At 33.1% G+C, this 21487-nt stretch overlaps 1 protein-coding gene across 46 annotated transcripts in view; it reads left to right on the top strand.

The window, feature by feature from the left end:
- LOC139981306 (uncharacterized) overlaps window positions 1–21487 on the top strand; it is a 37948-nt gene that overhangs the window by 12781 nt on the left and 3680 nt on the right. For 6 of the 46 annotated variants that reach the window (XM_071993586.1, XM_071993592.1, XM_071993608.1 and 3 more), the window contains 2 exons: window positions 52–118; window positions 2007–3055. The exons of 8 other annotated variants lie outside the window; for them this stretch is intronic. Coding sequence is in view for 19 of the 38 variants with exons in the window: in XM_071993600.1 (XP_071849701.1) it covers window positions 52–97 (46 nt within the window). In the remaining 19 variants the exon portion in view is untranslated. 32 more of the 46 variants (XM_071993630.1, XM_071993584.1, XM_071993577.1 and 29 more) reach the window with 23 other exon arrangements.

The following is a 21487-nucleotide window of genomic DNA, read 5'->3' on the forward strand; positions in this document are numbered from 1 at the left end:
AGCTGTATAAAGGCAATGTAGTTAATGATTTTATATATGCTTTTTCAACAGGCAATGGAAAGGGCTCTGGAAGTGTTCCAACCATTCCTTTGCCTAAAGATGGACGTGAATATTACTGGTAGGTTCACAGACGGCAGTGACTTGAAGTTAATTGTGCAATAAACAGATTAGAAGATTAATGATTGCTTCAGTTACGATTGTCATTGTCTAAGTTACCCGATCTGAAACAGCCTTAACCTTAAACATTAATATCTCCTTTTCCAGTCTCTGGGGACAATCGTTTTGTAAGTGAATCAATTTTACTTAGGTTCAAGCACACTCAAGCCATGTTTGCAGTCACTTGTACTCCTAACATTGTACTCTTGTACAGTTTCAGATTGTGTGGATGATGCTTAATGTGTATTTTACCTTGTAGCTGGCCTAATTAAAATAGGCATGAACCAAAAAATTTAAATACTGTGACTCCTCTTTCAGTCTTTGCAGACAATATTTGTCCAAATGAATCAATTGAACTTAAGTCCAAGCACAATCAAACCATGCTAGCATTTACTTGAGCTCCTAACATTGTACTCTTATACAGTCTCAGATTGTGTGGACAATGCTTACTGTGCACTTTATCTTTATTTTAGAAATTAATCCAGTTCTTTCATTCAGCTATTGCCAGGAACTGCAGATCATGATATAGGTTAAAGCACAATTAATCTTAGGATTTTTTCCCAACAATACCCACTGCAACTGTTGCTAAAGTGCACACATGTTTGGATTGTGTAGAATATAGAACCTGTACATTTTCCTAAATATGATAGATTTTCTAGTGCAGTCAGATATGGCAACTCCACATTTTTTCCTGGACCTCTTCATTGTACACAGGTTTGGATATTGTGGACAATATAACCTATTCATTCTATATTGCAGATGAATATCAATTATTAAATATTATAATATAATAAAGCATGTGATTTTATTTTCCATTAACCAGCTGTGTCAAGGCAATGTAGTTAATGACTTTATATATGCTTTTTCAACAGGCAATGGAAAGGGCTCTTGAAGTTTTCCAACCATTCCTTTTCCTAAAGATGGACCTTAATATCACTGGTAGGTTAACAGAGGGCAATGACTCGAAGTTAATTGTGTAATAAACAGATTAGAAGATTAAAGACTGCTTCAGTTATGATTGTCATTGTGTAAGTTACCTGATCTGAATCAGCCTTAACCTTCAACATTAATATCTCATTTTCCAGTCTCTGGGGCCAATAGTCTTTTAAGTGAATCAATTGAACTTAGGTTCAAGCACAATCAAGCCATGTATGTAGTCACTTGTACTCCTAACATTGTACTCTTGTACAGTTTCAGATTGTGTGGATAATGCTTAATGTGTATTTTACCTTGTAACTGGTCTAATCAAAATAGGCATGAACATAAAAATATAAATACTGTGACTCCTCTTTCAGTCTTTGCAGACAATATTTGTCCAAATGAATCAATTGAACTTAAGTTCAAGCACAATCAAGCCATGTATGTAGTCACTTGTACTCCTAACATTGTACTCTTATACAGTTTCAGATTGTGTGGACAATGCTAACTGTGCACTCTATTTTGCACTTTTAGAAAGTAATCCAGTTCTTACATTCAGCTATTGCCAGGACCTGCAGATCATGATATAGGTTAAGCACAATTTATCTTAGGTTTTTGTCTCAACAATACCCACTGCAACTGTTGCTAAAGTGCACACATGTTTGGATTGTGTAGAATATAGAACCTGTACATTTTCCTAAATATGATAGATTTTCTAGTGCAGTCAGATATGGCAACTCCACATTTTTTCCTGGACCTCTTCATTGTACACAGGTTTGGATATTGTGGACAATATAACCTATTCATTCTATATTGCAGATGAATATCAATTATTAAATATTATAATATAATAAAGCATGTGATTCTATTTTCCATTAACTAGTTGTATCAAGTCAATGTAGTTATTGACTTTATATATGCTTTTTCAACAGGCAATGGAAAAGGCTCTTGAAGTTTTCCAACCATTCCTTTTCCTAAAGATGGACGTTAATATCACTGGTAGGTTAACAGAGGGCAATGACTTTAAGTTAATTGTGTTATAAACATATTAGAACATTAATGACTGCTTCAGTTACGATTGTCGTTTTGTAAGTTACCCGATCTGAATCAGCCTTAACCTTCAACATTAATATCTCATTTTCCAGTCTCTGGGGCCAATAGTCCTGTAAGTGAATCAATTGAACTTAGGTGCAAGCACAATCAAGCCATGTTTGTAGTCACTTGTACTCCTAACATTGTACTCTTGTACAGTTTCAGATTGTGTGGATAATGCTTAATGTGTACTTTACCTTGTAACTGGTCTAATCAAAATAGGCATGAACAAAAAATTTTAAACACTATGACTCCACCTTCAGTCTTTGAAGACAATATTTGTCCAAATGAATAATTGACCTTACGTTCAAGCACAATCAATCCATGTTAGTATTTACTTGAGCTCCTAATATTGTACTCTTATACAATTTCAGATTGTGTGGACAATGCTTACTGTGCACTCTATTTTGTACTTTTAGAAATTAATCCAGTTCTTACATTCAGTTATTACCAGGAACTGCAGAACATGATATAGGTTAAAGCACAATTAATCTTAGGTTTTTGTCTCAAAAATACCCACTGCAACTGTTGCTAAAGTACACACATGTTTGGATTGTGTAGAATATAGAACCTGTACATTTTCCTAAATATTATAGATTTTCTAGTGCTGTCAAATATGGCGTAGTAACTCCACATTTCTTAATGTACCTTCTTCATTGTACACAGGTTTGTATAATGTTGACAATATAACCTATTTATTCTATATTGCAGATTAATATCAATTATTAAATATTATAATATAATAAAGCATGTGATTCTATTTTCCATTAACCAGCTGTATCAAGTCAATGTAGTTATTGACTTTATATATGCTTTTTCAACAGGCAATGGAAAGGGCTCTTGAAGTGTTCCAACCATTCCTTTTCTTAAAGATTGACGTTAATATCACTGGTAGGTTAACTGAGGGCAATGACTCGAAGTTAATTGTGTAATAAACAGATTAGAACCTTAATGACTGCTTCAGTTATGATTTTCATTGTGTAAGTTACCCGATCTGAATCAGCCTTAACCTTCAACATTAATATCTCATTTTCCATTCTCTGGGGCCAATAGTCTTTTAAGTGAATCAATTGAACTTCGGTTCAAGCACAATCAAGCCATGTATGTAGTCACTTGTACTCCTAACATTGTACTCTTGTACAGTTTCAGATTGTGTGGATAATGCTTAATGTGTATTTTACCTTGTAACTGGTCTAATCAAAATAGGCATAAACATAAAAATATAAATACTGTGACTCCTCTTTCAGTCTTTGCAGACAATATTTGTCCAAATGAATCAATTGAACTTAAGTTCAAGCACAATCAAGCCATGTATGTAGTCACTTGTACTCCTAACATTGTACTCTTATACAGTTTCAGATTGTGTGGACAATGCTAACTGTGCACTCTATTTTGCACTTTTAGAAAGTAATCCAGTTCTTACATTCAGCTATTGCCAGGACCTGCAGATCATGATATAGGTTAAGCACAATTAATCTTAGGTTTTTGTCTCAATAATACCCACTGCAACTGTTGCTAAAGTGCACACATGTTTGGATTGTGTAGAATATAGAACCTGTACATTTTCCTAAATATGATAGATTTTCTAGTGCAGTCAGATATGGCAACTCCACATTTTTTCCTGGACCTCTTCATTGTACACAGGTTTGGATATTGTGGACAATATAACCTATTCATTCTATATTGCAGATGAATATCAATTATTAAATATTATAATATAATAAAGCATTGTGATTCTATTTTCCATTAACTAGTTGTATCAAGTCAATGTAGTTATTGACTTTATATATGCTTTTTCAACAGGCAATGGAAAAGGCTCTTGAAGTTTTCCAACCATTCCTTTTCCTAAAGATGGACGTTAATATCACTGGTAGGTTAACAGAGGGCAATGACTTTAAGTTAATTGTGTTATAAACATATTAGAACATTAATGACTGCTTCAGTTACGATTGTCGTTTTGTAAGTTACCCGATCTGAATCAGCCTTAACCTTCAACATTAATATCTCATTTTCCAGTCTCTGGGGCCAATAGTCCTGTAAGTGAATCAATTGAACTTCGGTGCAAGCACAATCAAGCCATGTTTGTAGTCACTTGTACTCCTAACATTGTACTCTTGTACAGTTTCAGATTGTGTGGATAATGCTTAATGTGTACTTTACCTTGTAACTGGTCTAATCAAAATAGGCATGAACAAAAAATTTTAAACACTATGACTCCACCTTCAGTCTCTGAAGACAATATTTGTCCAAATGAATAATTGACCTTACGTTCAAGCACAATCAATCCATGTTGGTATTTACTTGAGCTCCTAATATTGTACTCTTATACAATTTCAGATTGTGTGGACAATGCTTACTGTGCACTCTATTTTGTACTTTTAGAAATTAATCCAGTTCTTACATTCAGTTATTACCAGGAACTGCAGAACATGATATAGGTTAAAGCACAATTAATCTTAGGTTTTTGTCTCAAAAATACCCACTGCAACTGTTGCTAAAGTACACACATGTTTGGATTGTGTAGAATATAGAACCTGTACATTTTCCTAAATATTATAGATTTTCTAGTGCTGTCAAATATGGCGTAGTAACTCCACATTTCTTAATGTACCTTCTTCATTGTACACAGGTTTGTATAATGTTGACAATATAACCTATTTATTCTATATTGCAGATTAATATCAATTATTAAATATTATAATATAATAAAGCATGTGATTCTATTTTCCATTAACCAGCTGTATCAAGTCAATGTAGTTATTGACTTTATATATGCTTTTTCAACAGGCAATGGAAAGGGCTCTTGAAGTGTTCCAACCATTCCTTTTCTTAAAGATTGACGTTAATATCACTGGTAGGTTAACTGAGGGCAATGACTCGAAGTTAATTGTGTAATAAACAGATTAGAACCTTAATGACTGCTTCAGTTATGATTTTCATTGTGTAAGTTACCCGATCTGAATCAGCCTTAACCTTCAACATTAATATCTCATTTTCCATTCTCTGGGGCCAATAGTCTTTTAAGTGAATCAATTGAACTTCGGTTCAAGCACAATCAAGCCATGTATGTTTATCACTTGTACTCCTAACATTGTACTCTTGTACAGTTTCAGATTGTGTGGATAATGCTTAATGTGTATTTTACCTTGTAACTGGTCTAATCAAAATAGGCATGAACATAAAAATATAAATACTGTGACTCCTCTTTCAGTCTTTGCAGACAATATTTGTCCAAATGAATCAATTGAACTTAAGTTCAAGCACAATCAAGCCATGTATGTAGTCACTTGTACTCCTAACATTGTACTCTTATACAGTTTCAGATTGTGTGGACAATGCTAACTGTGCACTCTATTTTGCACTTTTAGAAAGTAATCCAGTTCTTACATTCAGCTATTGCCAGGACCTGCAGATCATGATATAGGTTAAGCACAATTAATCTTAGGTTTTTGTCTCAATAATACCCACTGCAACTGTTGCTAAAGTGCACACATGTTTGGATTGTGTAGAATATAGAACCTGTACATTTTCCTAAATATGATAGATTTTCTAGTGCAGTCAGATATGGCAACTCCACATTTTTTCCTGGACCTCTTCATTGTACACAGGTTTGGATATTGTGGACAATATAACCTATTCATTCTATATTGCAGATGAATATCAATTATTAAATATTATAATATAATAAAGCATGTGATTTTATTTTCCATTAACCAGCTGTGTCAAGGCAATGTAGTTAATGACTTTATATATGCTTTTTCAACAGGCAATGGAAAAGGCTCTTGAAGTTTTCCAACCATTCCTTTTCCTAAAGATGGACGTTAATATCACTGGTAGGTTAACAGAGGGCAATGACTCGAAGTTAATTGTATAATAAACAGATTAGAAGATTAAAGACTGCTTCAGTTATGATTTTCATTGTGTAAGTTACCTGATCTGAATCAGCCTTAACCTTCAACATTAATATCTCATTTTCCAGTCTCTGGGGCCAATAGTCTTGTAAGTGAATCAATTGAACTTAGGTTCAAGCACAATCAAGCCATGTATGTAGTCACTTGTACTCTTGTACAGTTTCAGATTGTGTGGACAATGCTTAATGTGTATTTTACCTTGTAACTGGCCTAAACAAAATAGGCATGAACATAAAAATATAAATACTGTGACTCCTCTTTCAGTCTTTGCAGACAATATTTGTCCAAATGAATCAATTGAACTTAGGTTCAAGCACAATCAAGCCATGTATGTAGTCACTTGTACTCCTAACATTGTACTCTTGTACAGTTTCAGACTGTGTGGACAATGCTTAATGTGTATTTTACCTTGTAACTGGTCTAATCAAAATAGGCATGATCGAAAAAAATTAAATACTGTGACTCCTCTTTCAGTCTTTGCAGACAATATTTGTCCAAATGAATCAATTGAACTTAAGTTCAAGCACAATCAATCCATGTTAGTATTTACTTGAGCTCCTAATATTGTACTCTTATACAATTTCAGATTGTGTGGACAATGCTTACAATAGTCTTGTAAGTGAATCAATTGAACTTAGGTTCAAGCACAATCAAGCCATGTATGTAGTCACTTGTACTCCTAACATTGTACTCTTGTACAGCTTCAGATTGTGTGGATAATGCTTAATGTGTATTTTACCTTGTAACTGACCTAAACAAAATAGGCATGAACATAAAAATATAAATACTGTGACTCCTCTTTCAGTCTTTGCAGACAATATTTGTCCAAATGAATCAATTGAACTTAAGTTCAAGCACAATCAAGCCATATATGTAGTCACTTGTACTCCTAACATTGTACTCTTATACAGTTTCAGATTGTGTGGACAATGCTAACTGTGCACTCTATTTTGCACTTTTAGAAAGTAATCCAGTTCTTACATTCAGCTATTACCAGGAACTACAGAACATGATATAGGTTAAAGCACAATTAATCTTAGGTTTTTGTCTCAAAAATACCCACTGCAACTGTTGCTAAAGTACACACATGTTTGGATTGTGTAGAATATAGAACCTGTACATTTTCCTAAATATGATCGATTTTCTAGTGCAGTCAGATATGGCGTAGTAACTCCACATTTCTTAATGTACCTTCTTCATTGTGCACAGGTTTGGATATTGTGGACAATATAACCTATCCATTCTGTATTGCAGATTAATATCAATCAATTATTAAATATTATAATATAATAAAGAAGGTGATTCTATATTTTGGGGACTGAGGGTTTGAACTTAAGTCACACAAAGGGACGCCCATGGTGGGGTACTCAAAAGTGACTGGTAGTACATGACTGAGGTAGCGGTCAAAAGATGTCTATGTGTGTGTCAGTGTTAGTTTAATCTAGGCTATAATCCAGTGTTCAATATCCATATCTTAACAAGTGTATCAATGGTCCATAAGCTCATACTAGGCAAATTGATATATGTCTAACTCATTTTAGAAGAGATGGCTTTTGGAAGACCAGGATAGGTACAAGAGCTGTAGAAGAATATAAAAATGCATTGCTAGCATTATTTTGAGGTTGCAAGTTCAAAAAGAGAAAGGCTGGTGTCAAGGTACTGAAAAGCACCCACGACTTTACCTCATACCAATATGGGCTAACCAGAATGAAAACATTTCATGTTGATTTGATTAACACGGAACACTCCGAGTATATAATGATCATGAAGCAAGATCAATAATTGCCATGTGAAGTTATTGGTCATACAAACTTGTAACCTAAACAATGCAAGCCCCACATCATGAATTCACAACTTTTCATTGTTACACACATCACTGTGTGTAGGCTACCTACCAATCACAAACTCACATTTGATGAAACTGTGATTTATGATTGTCTAGGTATTACAATTTTGACTATTTTCACATTTGACCCTGTGACCTCATTAATATTCATTATATGAGCACAAAAATCAATATGGGTTATCAACTAATTATGTCTAAGCTCAAATATGTGTTTAATATTGAAAACTAGTCTTTGAATTAAAAATTTCCAAATTTGACTTCATATTTTAGACAAAAACCAAGCACACCTTACATTATTCTTGGTATACGGGAACTGATTTCATGTTGTGGTCCTGGTGTGTGATAATTTGAAGTGGCAACTCAAGTTAATGCCTATGTCTGAGCTTGAATATGTGTTTTGTATTGAAAGCAAGTCTTTGAATTCAAATTTTGCAACTTGGAAATCATATTTCAGACAAAAAACTAGCACACCTAAAATTATTCTTAGTGAACAGTACAGTGTGTTGGGTACTATTTTATGTTGTAGTCCTGGTATATGATAGTTTGAAGTGACAACTCAAGTTAATGTCTATGTCTGAGCTTGCATATATGTGTTTTGTATTGAAAGCAAGTCTTTGAATTAAAATTTTCCAACCTTTACTTTATATTTCACACAAAAAACTAGCAGACCTGACATTATTCTTAGTATATACAGTACAGGTACATACAGTTCATACAGAACATATACAGTACAATATAGTGTGTTGGGTACTGATTTCATGTTGTACAGTACAGTACATACGGTGACATCCCTATGTTCCGACGTCTCTATGTTCCGACGTCTCTTTGTTCCGACGTCTCTTTGTTCCGACGTCTCTTTGTTCCGACAATTTGTTTGGACTTTATAATTTTTTTTGACCAAAATTTTTACGGACCCAATTTTTTGGGGGAGACTCAATCTTTTTGGATGCTCCAAAAAAGAAAGGGCCCAAAGTTTGTTATGACCCAAAAAGTGCTTGTGACCGAAAATTGCTTGTGACCCGAAATTTAATTGTTTGTACTCAAATTTTTTGGGACCAAAATTAGTTTGGTCAAAAAAAAATTTGGTCCGAAAAAAGTTGGTTCAAAAAAAATATGGTCATAAAAAAATTTGGTCTAAAATAATTTTGGACCGATGAAAATTAAGCCCGAAAAATTGTCGGAACATAGAGAAGTCGGAACATAGAGATGTCGGAACAGAGACGTCAGAACATAGAGATGTAACCGTACGTACAGTATACAGTACACTACATACAGTACAGTATGTGTGTTGGGTACCGATTTCATGTTGTAGTCCTGGGTATGTGATAATTTCAAGTGACAACTCAAGTTAATGTCTATGTCTGAGCTTGAATATACATGTGTTTTGTATTGAAAGCAAGTCTTTGAATTCAAATTTCCCAATTTTTACTTCATATTTTACACAAAAAAATAGCAGACCTTACATAAGGCCTATTCTTAGTATATACAGTACAGTACATACAGTACAGTATATACAGTATATAGTATAGTGTGTTGGGTACTGATTTCATTTTGAAGTCATGGTATGTGTTAATTTGAAGTGACAACTCAAGTTAATGTCTATGTCTGGGCTTAAATATACATGTCTTTTGTATTGAAAGCAAGTCTTTGAATTCAAATTTTCACTTCATATTTCACAGAAAAAAACTAGCAGACCTTACATAAGGCCTATTCTTAGTATATACAGTACAGTACATACAGTACAGTATATACAGTATATAGTATAGTGTGTTGGGTACTGATTTCATTTTGAAGTCATGGTATGTGTTAATTTGAAGTGACAACTCAAGTTAATGTCTATGTCTGGGCTTAAATATACATGTGTTTTGTATTGAAAGCAAGTCTTTGAATTCAAATTTTCACTTCATATTTCACAAAAAAAGACTAGCTGACCTTACATTAGGCCTATTCTTAGTATATACAGTACAGTACATACAGTACAGTATATACAGTATATAGTATAGTGTGTTGGGTACTGATTTCATTTTGAAGTCATGGTATGTGTTAATTTGAAGTGACAACTCAAGTTAATGTTTATGTCTGGGCTTAAATATACATGTGTTTTGTATTGAAAGCAAGTCTTTGAATTCAAATTTTCCAATATTTTATTTCATATTTCACACGAAAAAATAGCACACCTTACATAAGGCCTATTCTTAGTATATACAGTACAGTACATACAGTACAGTATATACAGTATATAGTATAGTGTGTTGGGTACTGATTTCATTTTGAAGTCATGGTATGTGTTAATTTGAAGTGACAACTCAAGTTAATGTCTATGTCTGGGCTTAAATATACATGTCTTTTGTATTGAAAGCAAGTCTTTGAATTAAAATTTTCAAATTTTCACTTCATATTTCACACGAAAAAATAGCACACCTTACATAAGGCCTATTCTTAGTATATACAGTACAGTACAGTACATACAGTACAGAGTATATAGTATAGTGTGTTGGGTACTGATTTCATTTTGAAGTCATGGTATGTGATAATTTCAAGTGACAACTCAAGTTAATGTCTTTGTCTGAGCTTAAATATACATGTGTTTTGTATTGAAAGCAAGTCTTTGAATTAAAATTTTCAAATTTTCACTTCATATTTCACAGAAAAAAACTAGCAGACCTTACATAAGGCCTATTCTTAGTATATACAGTACAGTACAGTACATACAGTACAGTATATACAGTATATAGTATAGTGTGTTGGGTACTGATTTCATTTTGAAGTCATGGTATGTGTTAATTTGAAGTGACAACTCAAGTTAATGTCTATGTCTGGGCTTAAATATACATGTGTTTTGTATTGAAAGCAAGTCTTTGAATTAAAATTTTCCAATATTTTATTTCATATTTCACACGAAAAAATAGCACACCTTACATAAGGCCTATTCTTAGTATATACAGTACAGTACATACAGTACAGTATATACAGTATATAGTATAGTGTGTTGGGTACTGATTTCATTTTGAAGTCATGGTATGTGTTAATTTGAAGTGACAACTCAAGTTAATGTCTATGTCTGGGCTTAAATATACATGTGTTTTGTATTGAAAGCAAGTCTTTGAATTAAAATTTTCCAATATTTTATTTCATATTTCACACGAAAAAATAGCACACCTTACATAAGGCCTATTCTTAGTATATACAGTACAGTACAGTACATACAGTACAGAGTATATAGTATAGTGTGTTGGGTACTGATTTCATTTTGAAGTCATGGTATGTGATAATTTCAAGTGACAACTCAAGTTAATGTCTATGTCTGAGCTTGCATATATGTGTTTTGTATTGAAAGCAAGTCTTTGAATTAAAATTTTCCAACCTTTACTTTATATTTCACACAAAAAACTAGCAGACCTGACATTATTCTTAGTATATACAGTACAGGTACATACAGTTCATACAGAACATATACAGTACAATATAGTGTGTTGGGTACTGATTTCATGTTGTACAGTACAGTACATACGGTGACATCCCTATGTTCCGACGTCTCTATGTTCCGACGTCTCTTTGTTCCGACGTCTCTTTGTTCCGACAATTTGTTTGGACTTTATAATTTTTTTTGACCAAAATTTTTACGGACCCAATTTTTTGGGGGAGACTCAATCTTTTTGGATGCTCCAAAAAAGAAAGGGCCCAAAGTTTGTTATGACCCAAAAAGTGCTTGTGACCGAAAATTGCTTGTGACCCGAAATTTAATTGTTTGTACTCAAATTTTTTGGGACCAAAATTAGTTTGGTCAAAAAAAATTTTGGTCCGAAAAAAGTTGGTTCAAAAAAAATATGGTCATAAAAAAATTTGGTCTAAAATAATTTTGGACCAATGAAAATTGAGCCCGAAAAATTGTCGGAACATAGAGAAGTCGGAACATAGAGATGTCGGAACAGAGACGTCAGAACATAGAGATGTAACCGTACATACAGTATACAGTACACTACATACAGTACAGTATGTGTGTTGGGTACTGATTTCATGTTGTAGTCCTGGGTATGTGATAATTTCAAGTGACAACTCAAGTTAATGTCTATGTCTGAGCTTGAATATACATGTGTTTTGTATTGAAAGCAAGTCTTTGAATTCAAATTTCCCAATTTTTACTTCATATTTTACACAAAAAAATAGCAGACCTTACATTAGGCCTATTCTTAGTATATACAGTACAGTACATACAGTACAGTATATACAGTATATAGTATAGTGTGTTGGGTACTGATTTCATTTTGAAGTCATGGTATGTGTTAATTTGAAGTGACAACTCAAGTTAATGTCTATGTCTGGGCTTAAATATACATGTGTTTTGTATTGAAAGCAAGTCTTTGAATTAAAATTTTCCAATATTTTATTTCATATTTCACACGAAAAAATAGCACACCTTACATAAGGCCTATTCTTAGTATATACAGTACAGTACATACAGTACAGTATATACAGTATATAGTATAGTGTGTTGGGTACTGATTTCATTTTGAAGTCATGGTATGTGTTAATTTGAAGTGACAACTCAAGTTAATGTCTATGTCTGGGCTTAAATATACATGTGTTTTGTATTGAAAGCAAGTCTTTGAATTAAAATTTTCACTTCATATTTCACAGAAAAAAACTAGCAGACCTTACATAAGGCCTATTCTTAGTATATACAGTACAGTACAGTACATACAGTACAGTATATACAGTATATAGTATAGTGTGTTGGGTACTGATTTCATTTTGAAGTCATGGTATGTGATAATTTCAAGTGACAACTCAAGTTAATGTCTTTGTCTGAGCTTAAATATACATGTGTTTTGTATTGAAAGCAAGTCTTTGAATTCAAATTTTCCAATTTTCACTTCATATTTCACAAAAAAAGACTAGCTGACCTTACATTAGGCCTATTCTTAGTATATACAGTACAGTACATACAGTACAGTATATACAGTATATAGTATAGTGTGTTGGGTACTGATTTCATTTTGAAGTCATGGTATGTGTTAATTTGAAGTGACAACTCAAGTTAATGTTTATGTCTGGGCTTAAATATACATGTCTTTTGTATTGAAAGCAAGTCTTTGAATTAAAATTTTCCAATATTTTATTTCATATTTCACACGAAAAAATAGCACACCTTACATAAGGCCTATTCTTAGTATATACAGTACAGTACATACAGTACAGTATATACAGTATATAGTATAGTGTGTTGGGTACTGATTTCATTTTGAAGTCATGGTATGTGTTAATTTGAAGTGACAACTCAAGTTAATGTCTATGTCTGGGCTTAAATATACATGTCTTTTGTATTGAAAGCAAGTCTTTGAATTAAAATTTTCAAATTTTCACTTCATATTTCACAGAAAAAACTAGCAGACCTTACATAAGGCCTATTCTTAGTATATACAGTACAGTACAGTACATACAGTACAGTATATACAGTATATAGTATAGTGTGTTGGGTACTGATTTCATTTTGAAGTCATGGTATGTGTTAATTTGAAGTGACAACTCAAGTTAATGTTTATGTCTGGGCTTAAATATACATGTGTTTTGTATTGAAAGCAAGTCTTTGAATTAAAATTTTCCAATATTTTACTTCATATTTTACACAAAAAAATAGCAGACCTTACATAAGGCCTATTCTTAGTATATACAGTACAGTACATACAGTACAGTATATACAGTATATAGTATAGTGTGTTGGGTACTGATTTCATTTTGAAGTCATGGTATGTGTTAATTTGAAGTGACAACTCAAGTTAATGTCTATGTCTGGGCTTACATTATGTGTTTTGTATTGAAAGCAAGTCTTTGAATTAAAATTTTCACTTCATATTTCACAGAAAAAAACTAGCAGACCTTACATAAGGCCTATTCTTAGTATATACAGTACAGTACAGTACATACAGTACAGTATATACAGTATATAGTATAGTGTGTTGGGTACTGATTTCATTTTGAAGTCATGGTATGTGATAATTTCAAGTGACAACTCAAGTTAATGTCTTTGTCTGAGCTTAAATATACATGTGTTTTGTTTTGAAAGCAAGTCTTTGAATTAAAATTTTCCAATATTTCACTTCATATTTCACAGAAAAAACTAGCAGACCTTACATTAGGCCTATTCTTAGTATATACAGTACAGTACATACAGTACAGTATATACAGTATATAGTATAGTGTGTTGGGTACTGATTTCATTTTGAAGTCATGGTATGTGTTAATTTCAAGTGACAACTCAAGTTAATGTCTTTGTCTGGGCTTAAATATACATGTCTTTTGTATTGAAAGCAAGTCTTTGAATTAAAATTTTCCAATATTTTATTTCATATTTCACACGAAAAAATAGCACACCTTACATAAGGCCTATTCTTAGTATATACAGTACAGTACATACAGTACAGTATATACAGTATATAGTATAGTGTGTTGGGTACTGATTTCATTTTGAAGTCATGGTATGTGTTAATTTGAAGTGACAACTCAAGTTAATGTCTATGTCTGGGCTTAAATATACATGTCTTTTGTATTGAAAGCAAGTCTTTGAATTAAAATTTTCAAATTTTCACTTCATATTTCACAGAAAAAAACTAGCAGACCTTACATAAGGCCTATTCTTAGTATATACAGTACAGTACAGTACATACAGTACAGTATATACAGTATATAGTATAGTGTGTTGGGTACTGATTTCATTTTGAAGTCATGGTATGTGATAATTTCAAGTGACAACTCAAGTTAATGTCTTTGTCTGAGCTTAAATATACATGTGTTTTGTATTGAAAGCAAGTCTTTGAATTCAAATTTTCCAATTTTCACTTCATATTTCACAAAAAAAGACTAGCTGACCTTACATTAGGCCTATTCTTAGTATATACAGTACAGTACATACAGTACAGTATATACAGTATATAGTATAGTGTGTTGGGTACTGATTTCATTTTGAAGTCATGGTATGTGTTAATTTGAAGTGACAACTCAAGTTAATGTTTATGTCTGGGCTTAAATATACATGTGTTTTGTATTGAAAGCAAGTCTTTGAATTAAAATTTTCCAATATTTTATTTCATATTTCACACGAAAAAATAGCACACCTTACATAAGGCCTATTCATAGTATATACAGTACAGTACATACAGTACAGTATATACAGTATATAGTATAGTGTGTTGGGTACTGATTTCATTTTGAAGTCATGGTATGTGTTAATTTGAAGTGACAACTCAAGTTAATGTCTATGTCTGGGCTTAAATATACATGTCTTTTGTATTGAAAGCAAGTCTTTGAATTAAAATTTTCAAATTTTCACTTCATATTTCACAGAAAAAAACTAGCAGACCTTACATAAGGCCTATTCTTAGTATATACAGTACAGTACAGTACAGTACATACAGTACAGTATATACAGTATATAGTATAGTGTGTTGGGTACTGATTTCATTTTGAAGTCATGGTATGTGTTAATTTCAAGTGACAACTCAAGTTAATGTTTATGTCTGGGCTTAAATATACATGTGTTTTGTATTGAAAGCAAGTCTTTGAATTAAAATTTTCCAATATTTTACTTCATATTTTACACAAAAAAATAGCAGACCTTACATTAGGCCTATTCTTAGTATATACAGTACAGTACATACAGTACAGTATATACAGTATATAGTATAGTGTGTTGGGTACTGATTTCATTTTGAAGTCATGGTATGTGTTAATTTCAAGTGACAACTCAAGTTAATGTCTTTGTCTGGGCTTAAATATACATGTGTTTTGTATTGAAAGCAAGTCTTTGAATTAAAATTTTCCAATTTTCACTTCATATTTCACAGAAAAAAACTAGCTGACCTTACATTAGGCCTATTCTTAGTATATACACTTACAGTACATACAGTACAGTATATACAGTATATAGTATAGTGTGTTGGGTACTGATTTCATTTTGAAGTCATGGTATGTGTTAATTTCAAGTGACAACTCAAGTTAATGTCTTTGTCTGAGCTTAAATATACATGTGTTTTGTATTGAAAGCAAGTCTTTGAATTCAAATTTTCAAATTTTCACTTCATATTTCACAGAAAAAACTAGCAGACCTTACATTAGGCCTATTCTTAGTATATACAGTACATACAGTACAGTATATACAGTATATAGTATAGTGTGTTGGGTACTGATTTCATTTTGAAGTCATGGTATGTGTTAATTTGAAGTGACAACTCAAGTTAATGTCTATGTCTGGGCTTAAATATACATGTGTTTTGTATTGAAAGCAAGTCTTTGAATTCAAATTTTCCAATATTTCACTTCATATTTCACAGAAAAAACTAGCAGACCTTACATTAGGCCTATTCTTAGTATATACAGTACAGTACATACAGTACAGTATATACAGTATATAGTATAGTGTGTTGGGTACTGATTTCATTTTGAAGTCATGGTATGTGTTAATTTGAAGTGACAACTCAAGTTAATGTCTATGTCTGGGCTTAAATATACGGGTACACGTTGTCAGTCCGACACGTTTTCAGTCCGAAAATATAATACACGTTTTCAGTCCGAAAAAACGAGTTTTCAGTCCGACAAGTTTTCAGTCCGAAAATAAAATACACGTTCTCAGTCCGGAAAAAACGAGTTTTCAGTCCGACACGTTTTCAGTCCGAAAATAAAATTCACGTTTTCAGTCCGAAAATAAAATTCACGTTTTCAGTCCGAAAATGAAATACACGTTTTCAGTCCGAAAATGAGAAACACGTTTTCAGTTAGGGAATGAAAGCAGTTTTAATGCCATACTATCACCAATAAACGAACTGATAGTAAAAAAATCGATTGAATCTTTTGTATTAAGTCTCACATCACCAGCCTCAACAAAGACTTGGGACCCCTTAACAACTATCAGTTCTACAAACATATATAATCCGTTCTTCGCTCCTTAATCAGCTTTCTGTATAGTCATGGTTTGTTTGGTTCTAATTCCATCAATGCAATTTACACTTTAAACCTAGCGTCATACTTTCATTGTGTTTCATTTTGTACTTTTCATTCAACTACCAATATTGCTGACGAAGGTCCCAGGGGGACCGAAAATTCCAATATATTTTTTAAAACTTAACTCCTTATTTGTCAATTATGAGTAAATACGAAAGATTCAATCGATATCTTTACTATCAGTTCGGGATTTCACATTTTATTTGTGATATTATGGCATTAAAACTGCTTTCACTCCCCAACTGAAAACATTTTCGGACTGAAAACGTGTATTTTATTTTCGGACTGAAAACGTGTATTTCATTTTCGGACTGAAAACGTGTATTTCTTTTTCGGACTGAAAACGTGTGTTTTATTTTCGGATTGAAAACTTGTCGGACTGAAAACTTGTCGGACTGAGGGGTGTACCCCAAATATACATGTGTTTTGTATTGAAAGCAAGTCTTTGAATTCAAATTTTCCAACTTTTTATTTCATATTTCACACGAAAAAATAGCACACCCTACATAAGGCCTATTCTTAGTATATACAGTACAGTACATACAGTACAGTATATACAGTATAGTCTGTTGGGTACTGATTTCATTTTGAAGTCATGGTATGTGATAATTTCAAGTGACAACTCAAGTTAATGTCTTTGTCTGAGCTTAAATATACATGTGTTATGTATTGAAAGCAAGTCTTTCAATTAAAATTTTCCAATTTATAATTCATATTTCACAGAAAAAACTAGCAGACCTTACATTAGGCTTATTGTGAGTATATACAGTACACTACCTACAGTTCAGTATGTGTGTTGGGTACCGATTTCATGTTGTAGTCCTGGGTATGTGATAATTTCAAGTGACAACTCAAGTTAATGTCTATGTCTGGGCTTAAATATACATGTGTTTTGTATTGAAAGCAAGTCTTTGAATTCAAATTTTCAAATTTTCACTTCATTTTTCACAGAAAAAAACAGCAGACCTTACATTAGGCCTATTCTTAGTATATACAGTACAGTACATACAGTATATATAGTATATAGTATAGTGTGTTGGGTACTGATTTCATTTTGAAGTCATGGTATGTGATAATTTCAAGTGACAACTCAAGTTAATGTCTTTGTCTGAGTTTAAATATACATGTGTTTTGTATTGAAAGCAAGTCTTTGAATTCAAATTTTCAAATTTTCACTTCATTTTTCACAGAAAAAAACAGCAGACCTTACATTAGGCCTATTCTTAGTATATACAGTACAGTACATACAGTATATATAGTATATAGTATAGTGTGTTGGGTACTGATTTCATTTTGAAGTCATGGTATGTGATAATTTCAAGTGACAACTCAAGTTAATGTCTTTGTCTGAGTTTAAATATACATGTGTTTTGTATTGAAAGCAAGTCTTTGAATTCAAATTTTCAAATTTTCACTTCATTTTTCACAGAAAAAAACAGCAGACCTTACATTAGGCCTATTCTGAGTATATACAGTACAGTACATACAGTACATACAGTACAGTATATAGTATAGTGTGTTGGGTACCGATTTCATGTTGTAGTCCTGGTATGTGATAATCATGTAGACCTTCAGTCTTGCTGCCCTTCGGTCTCATGGCCTGTAACGGCTATTTGGTAGCATGTAGATGTCGTGTTCCAATAATTCTATCACACTTTTGGGAATGCGTTTCCCAGGAACCAAATAGACAAATGTATTAAACTTAGGTAAATCATACTTCATTGGGTTTTTTTAATATTCCCATTCAAATTACTTTTTGTCTAGTAATTATATTTTTTCTGTACATTGTGTTCTGTTCTTGACCACTATGCTAGCAACAAGGTAACAATTGCTATTGAGCCTATTGTTTGTGTATATAAGAGTAGCCCAGACTTGAAACTGTTTATACAGTATATAGTTCATCCCTACACTGCAGGTAGCTGTACTGTACATACAATACCTGTGTACAAATGTAGCGCATGTACATTCAACCAGGGAGTTGTTATGGAACAACAACTCCCTGATTCAACAGTGGAGTATACATGCAGTGAGATGCCATTGATATCTCTCAGGTATGCATTGCACAGCTTGATAATACCAGTGAGTTGTTCCATTAACAACTCCCTGATAAGAGCCCTCATCAAGGTCATAGGTGTAACAAAAAGGACAGTGTGCCCACAGTTCTGTCTGTCTCTTGTTTATTGTTCAATGAACTGAAAGCTGCTAACATTTTGGAGGCTTATGGCTTGTTTCACAGTCACAGATTCACAGTACACATGGAAATATAATACTAATAGCAGAGGAAAGGTTGCTCCTTTGCTGAAAAAGTTTTGAATGGTCTTGCAGTACTGTTTACCTCAAAAGTGTTGAACAGGCACAAAATTAGAATTGAAGTATTATCTCGCGGTTTTCATTTATACCAACTTTGATTTTGGATAAGTTTTGTTTGAAACAGTTAGGTTCATTGGTCAAATTTGTTTCACACTAGTCTCTAGGATATATTTTGTCAGTGTCCTGTCTTGCAGACTCCAGTCATTCAACTTATATAATAATAAATAAATACAATGCTTGATATACAGTAGCGCTATTCCAAATATGATCATAGAGCTTAGACTCAATTGCAATTTTGTTGGTATTGTATATTGACTTGGAAAAAGTGTGAAAGTCAAGTAAATACAACCACCCCCCCCCCTCCTTCTTGTATCCAAGAACTGGTGCAGTATTCAATGTGGTATGTACATTCTGTAGGTGTGTCAGGCATAATTCATATAAATTGGAGGGAAAATATGAGCGGTCCCTATCAGTTACTTTATTGGTCACTATATGTTGGATTCAAAGTACATACTTTATGAAAACTTTAAATTGGTTCAAGCAAATTGCACAAGAGTCAATTCTTAGGCATGTTACAAAATAAATGCTAAAAGAAATTGTGTCAAATTGAAATACCTGCTGTTTTGCACTTAAAGTTAGCATGCCTACACTAAACTAACTAACACTGAAAATTACCTGCTTGTATCTGTCATACTGAACAAATTCTATCCTTTTTCAAAATGTATACACAATCTACAGTTTAGAGTGTAAGCTCACAGCAAGGACACATGCTACTGAATTTGGTTAACACATAACAAGAAGAAAAGCTTTCAGCAGTGCAGGCTACTTTTCAGTCAGACTACAGTTCACAATGACAGCAGCTAGATTGTATGAAACTTGTAGCTACGGCATGGTGCTCATACAGCAGATCTTTCTAATAGGGTTTAATTTTTAAGAATTTGTTGCATTTAACCACATCATAATATATTTGTAATGTCACAAAGGAGGACATTTTAAAAATAAACAAAACATCACCCCTGTATCGATATTCTTTGAAAAGTGTAATGAACAGTTTTGCTTTGGCAGAGCAGAAAGCTTTATCATACCAAATCTGATCAGGCAGGTGTGGTGGGAGAACCATCCCACTTGTTGGGTTAGAAGGGCATCCCGCAGAATAGCTAGAACAGCACACTATATATACAGTAGGCTGCTGTTGGTGAGTAACTGATCTCTCTATATTTTCATGAAAGTCAATGGTTATATCATGCAGCAGAGGTCCGATTGCATACAAATTTGCAACGTCACCAGTTTGCTCTTTCTATTGGTTAAATTTTCGGGCAAATCTTTAAACCCCCTCCCCCCCTCTCCTCAAATCAAAGTGGGTTCTATACGTGCACATGCCCACCATGCAGCACAGTGGTGAACGTGGTTTTCATTACTGAAAATCCTTATTAGTTTTTGTAATAAATCATTTGTAATCATTGCCCAGCTCAAATGAAGGATAATAGCTTTACTTAATACATACATGATATGTAATTAATAACCATTAAATCAAGGAAAACGCCCCTCCTCCTCCCACTCTCCCCTCCCCATTCACACACTATGCACTGCTATCTGACTTCAAATATGGTTCAATCAAGAACGAAAAAACTTTGAGTTTCAAGATTGGAAAACTGTCTGTCAGTTCAATCGACATGAAAACTACCTTTCGTTGTATGGTCCAGTCTTTGCATGTGTTGCATATTGTCTCTTTGTTACTTAATTCCCATAACAAAGACCTTCCGTAGCCTGCATTTCAGGGATATATTTTACAATTTACACCATCAGTATTTCACTGTTAAATATTCCAACCTCTAACACCACTTAGTTATTTATTGCCACACAAGCTTGTGATCAAGTCTCCCTTCATTTCATGTAAGAATTATCTGAGAGTTATTAGTTTCCATTGCTTCCCCTCAGTGAACCCTATGATCCCATTATGTATCATCACAAGGACATTGTGTCATTATTGTCATCACTTCTGAAATCTATACCAAATTGTACTGACCTGTTTATCTTAAATCTTATTTAAATTTTAGCCTAGCCATTGACAAAACAGCTTAATTTATTGTGAGGTAAAGTGTCTCGCCATCCCCATACATAGACCACTTTGAAAAGATTAATTTCAGGGTTAAAGCAGCATTTTGCGTCCTTTTCTATGATTTTTCTCAACCTCACTGACTCCACTATGCCATAACGACATACATAACTAGCTTATCAATTTATATTTTACTTCAAATGG

Source organism: Apostichopus japonicus, chromosome 15, assembly GCF_037975245.1.
Source record: "Apostichopus japonicus isolate 1M-3 chromosome 15, ASM3797524v1, whole genome shotgun sequence".
NCBI lineage: Eukaryota > Metazoa > Echinodermata > Holothuroidea > Aspidochirotida > Stichopodidae > Apostichopus > Apostichopus japonicus.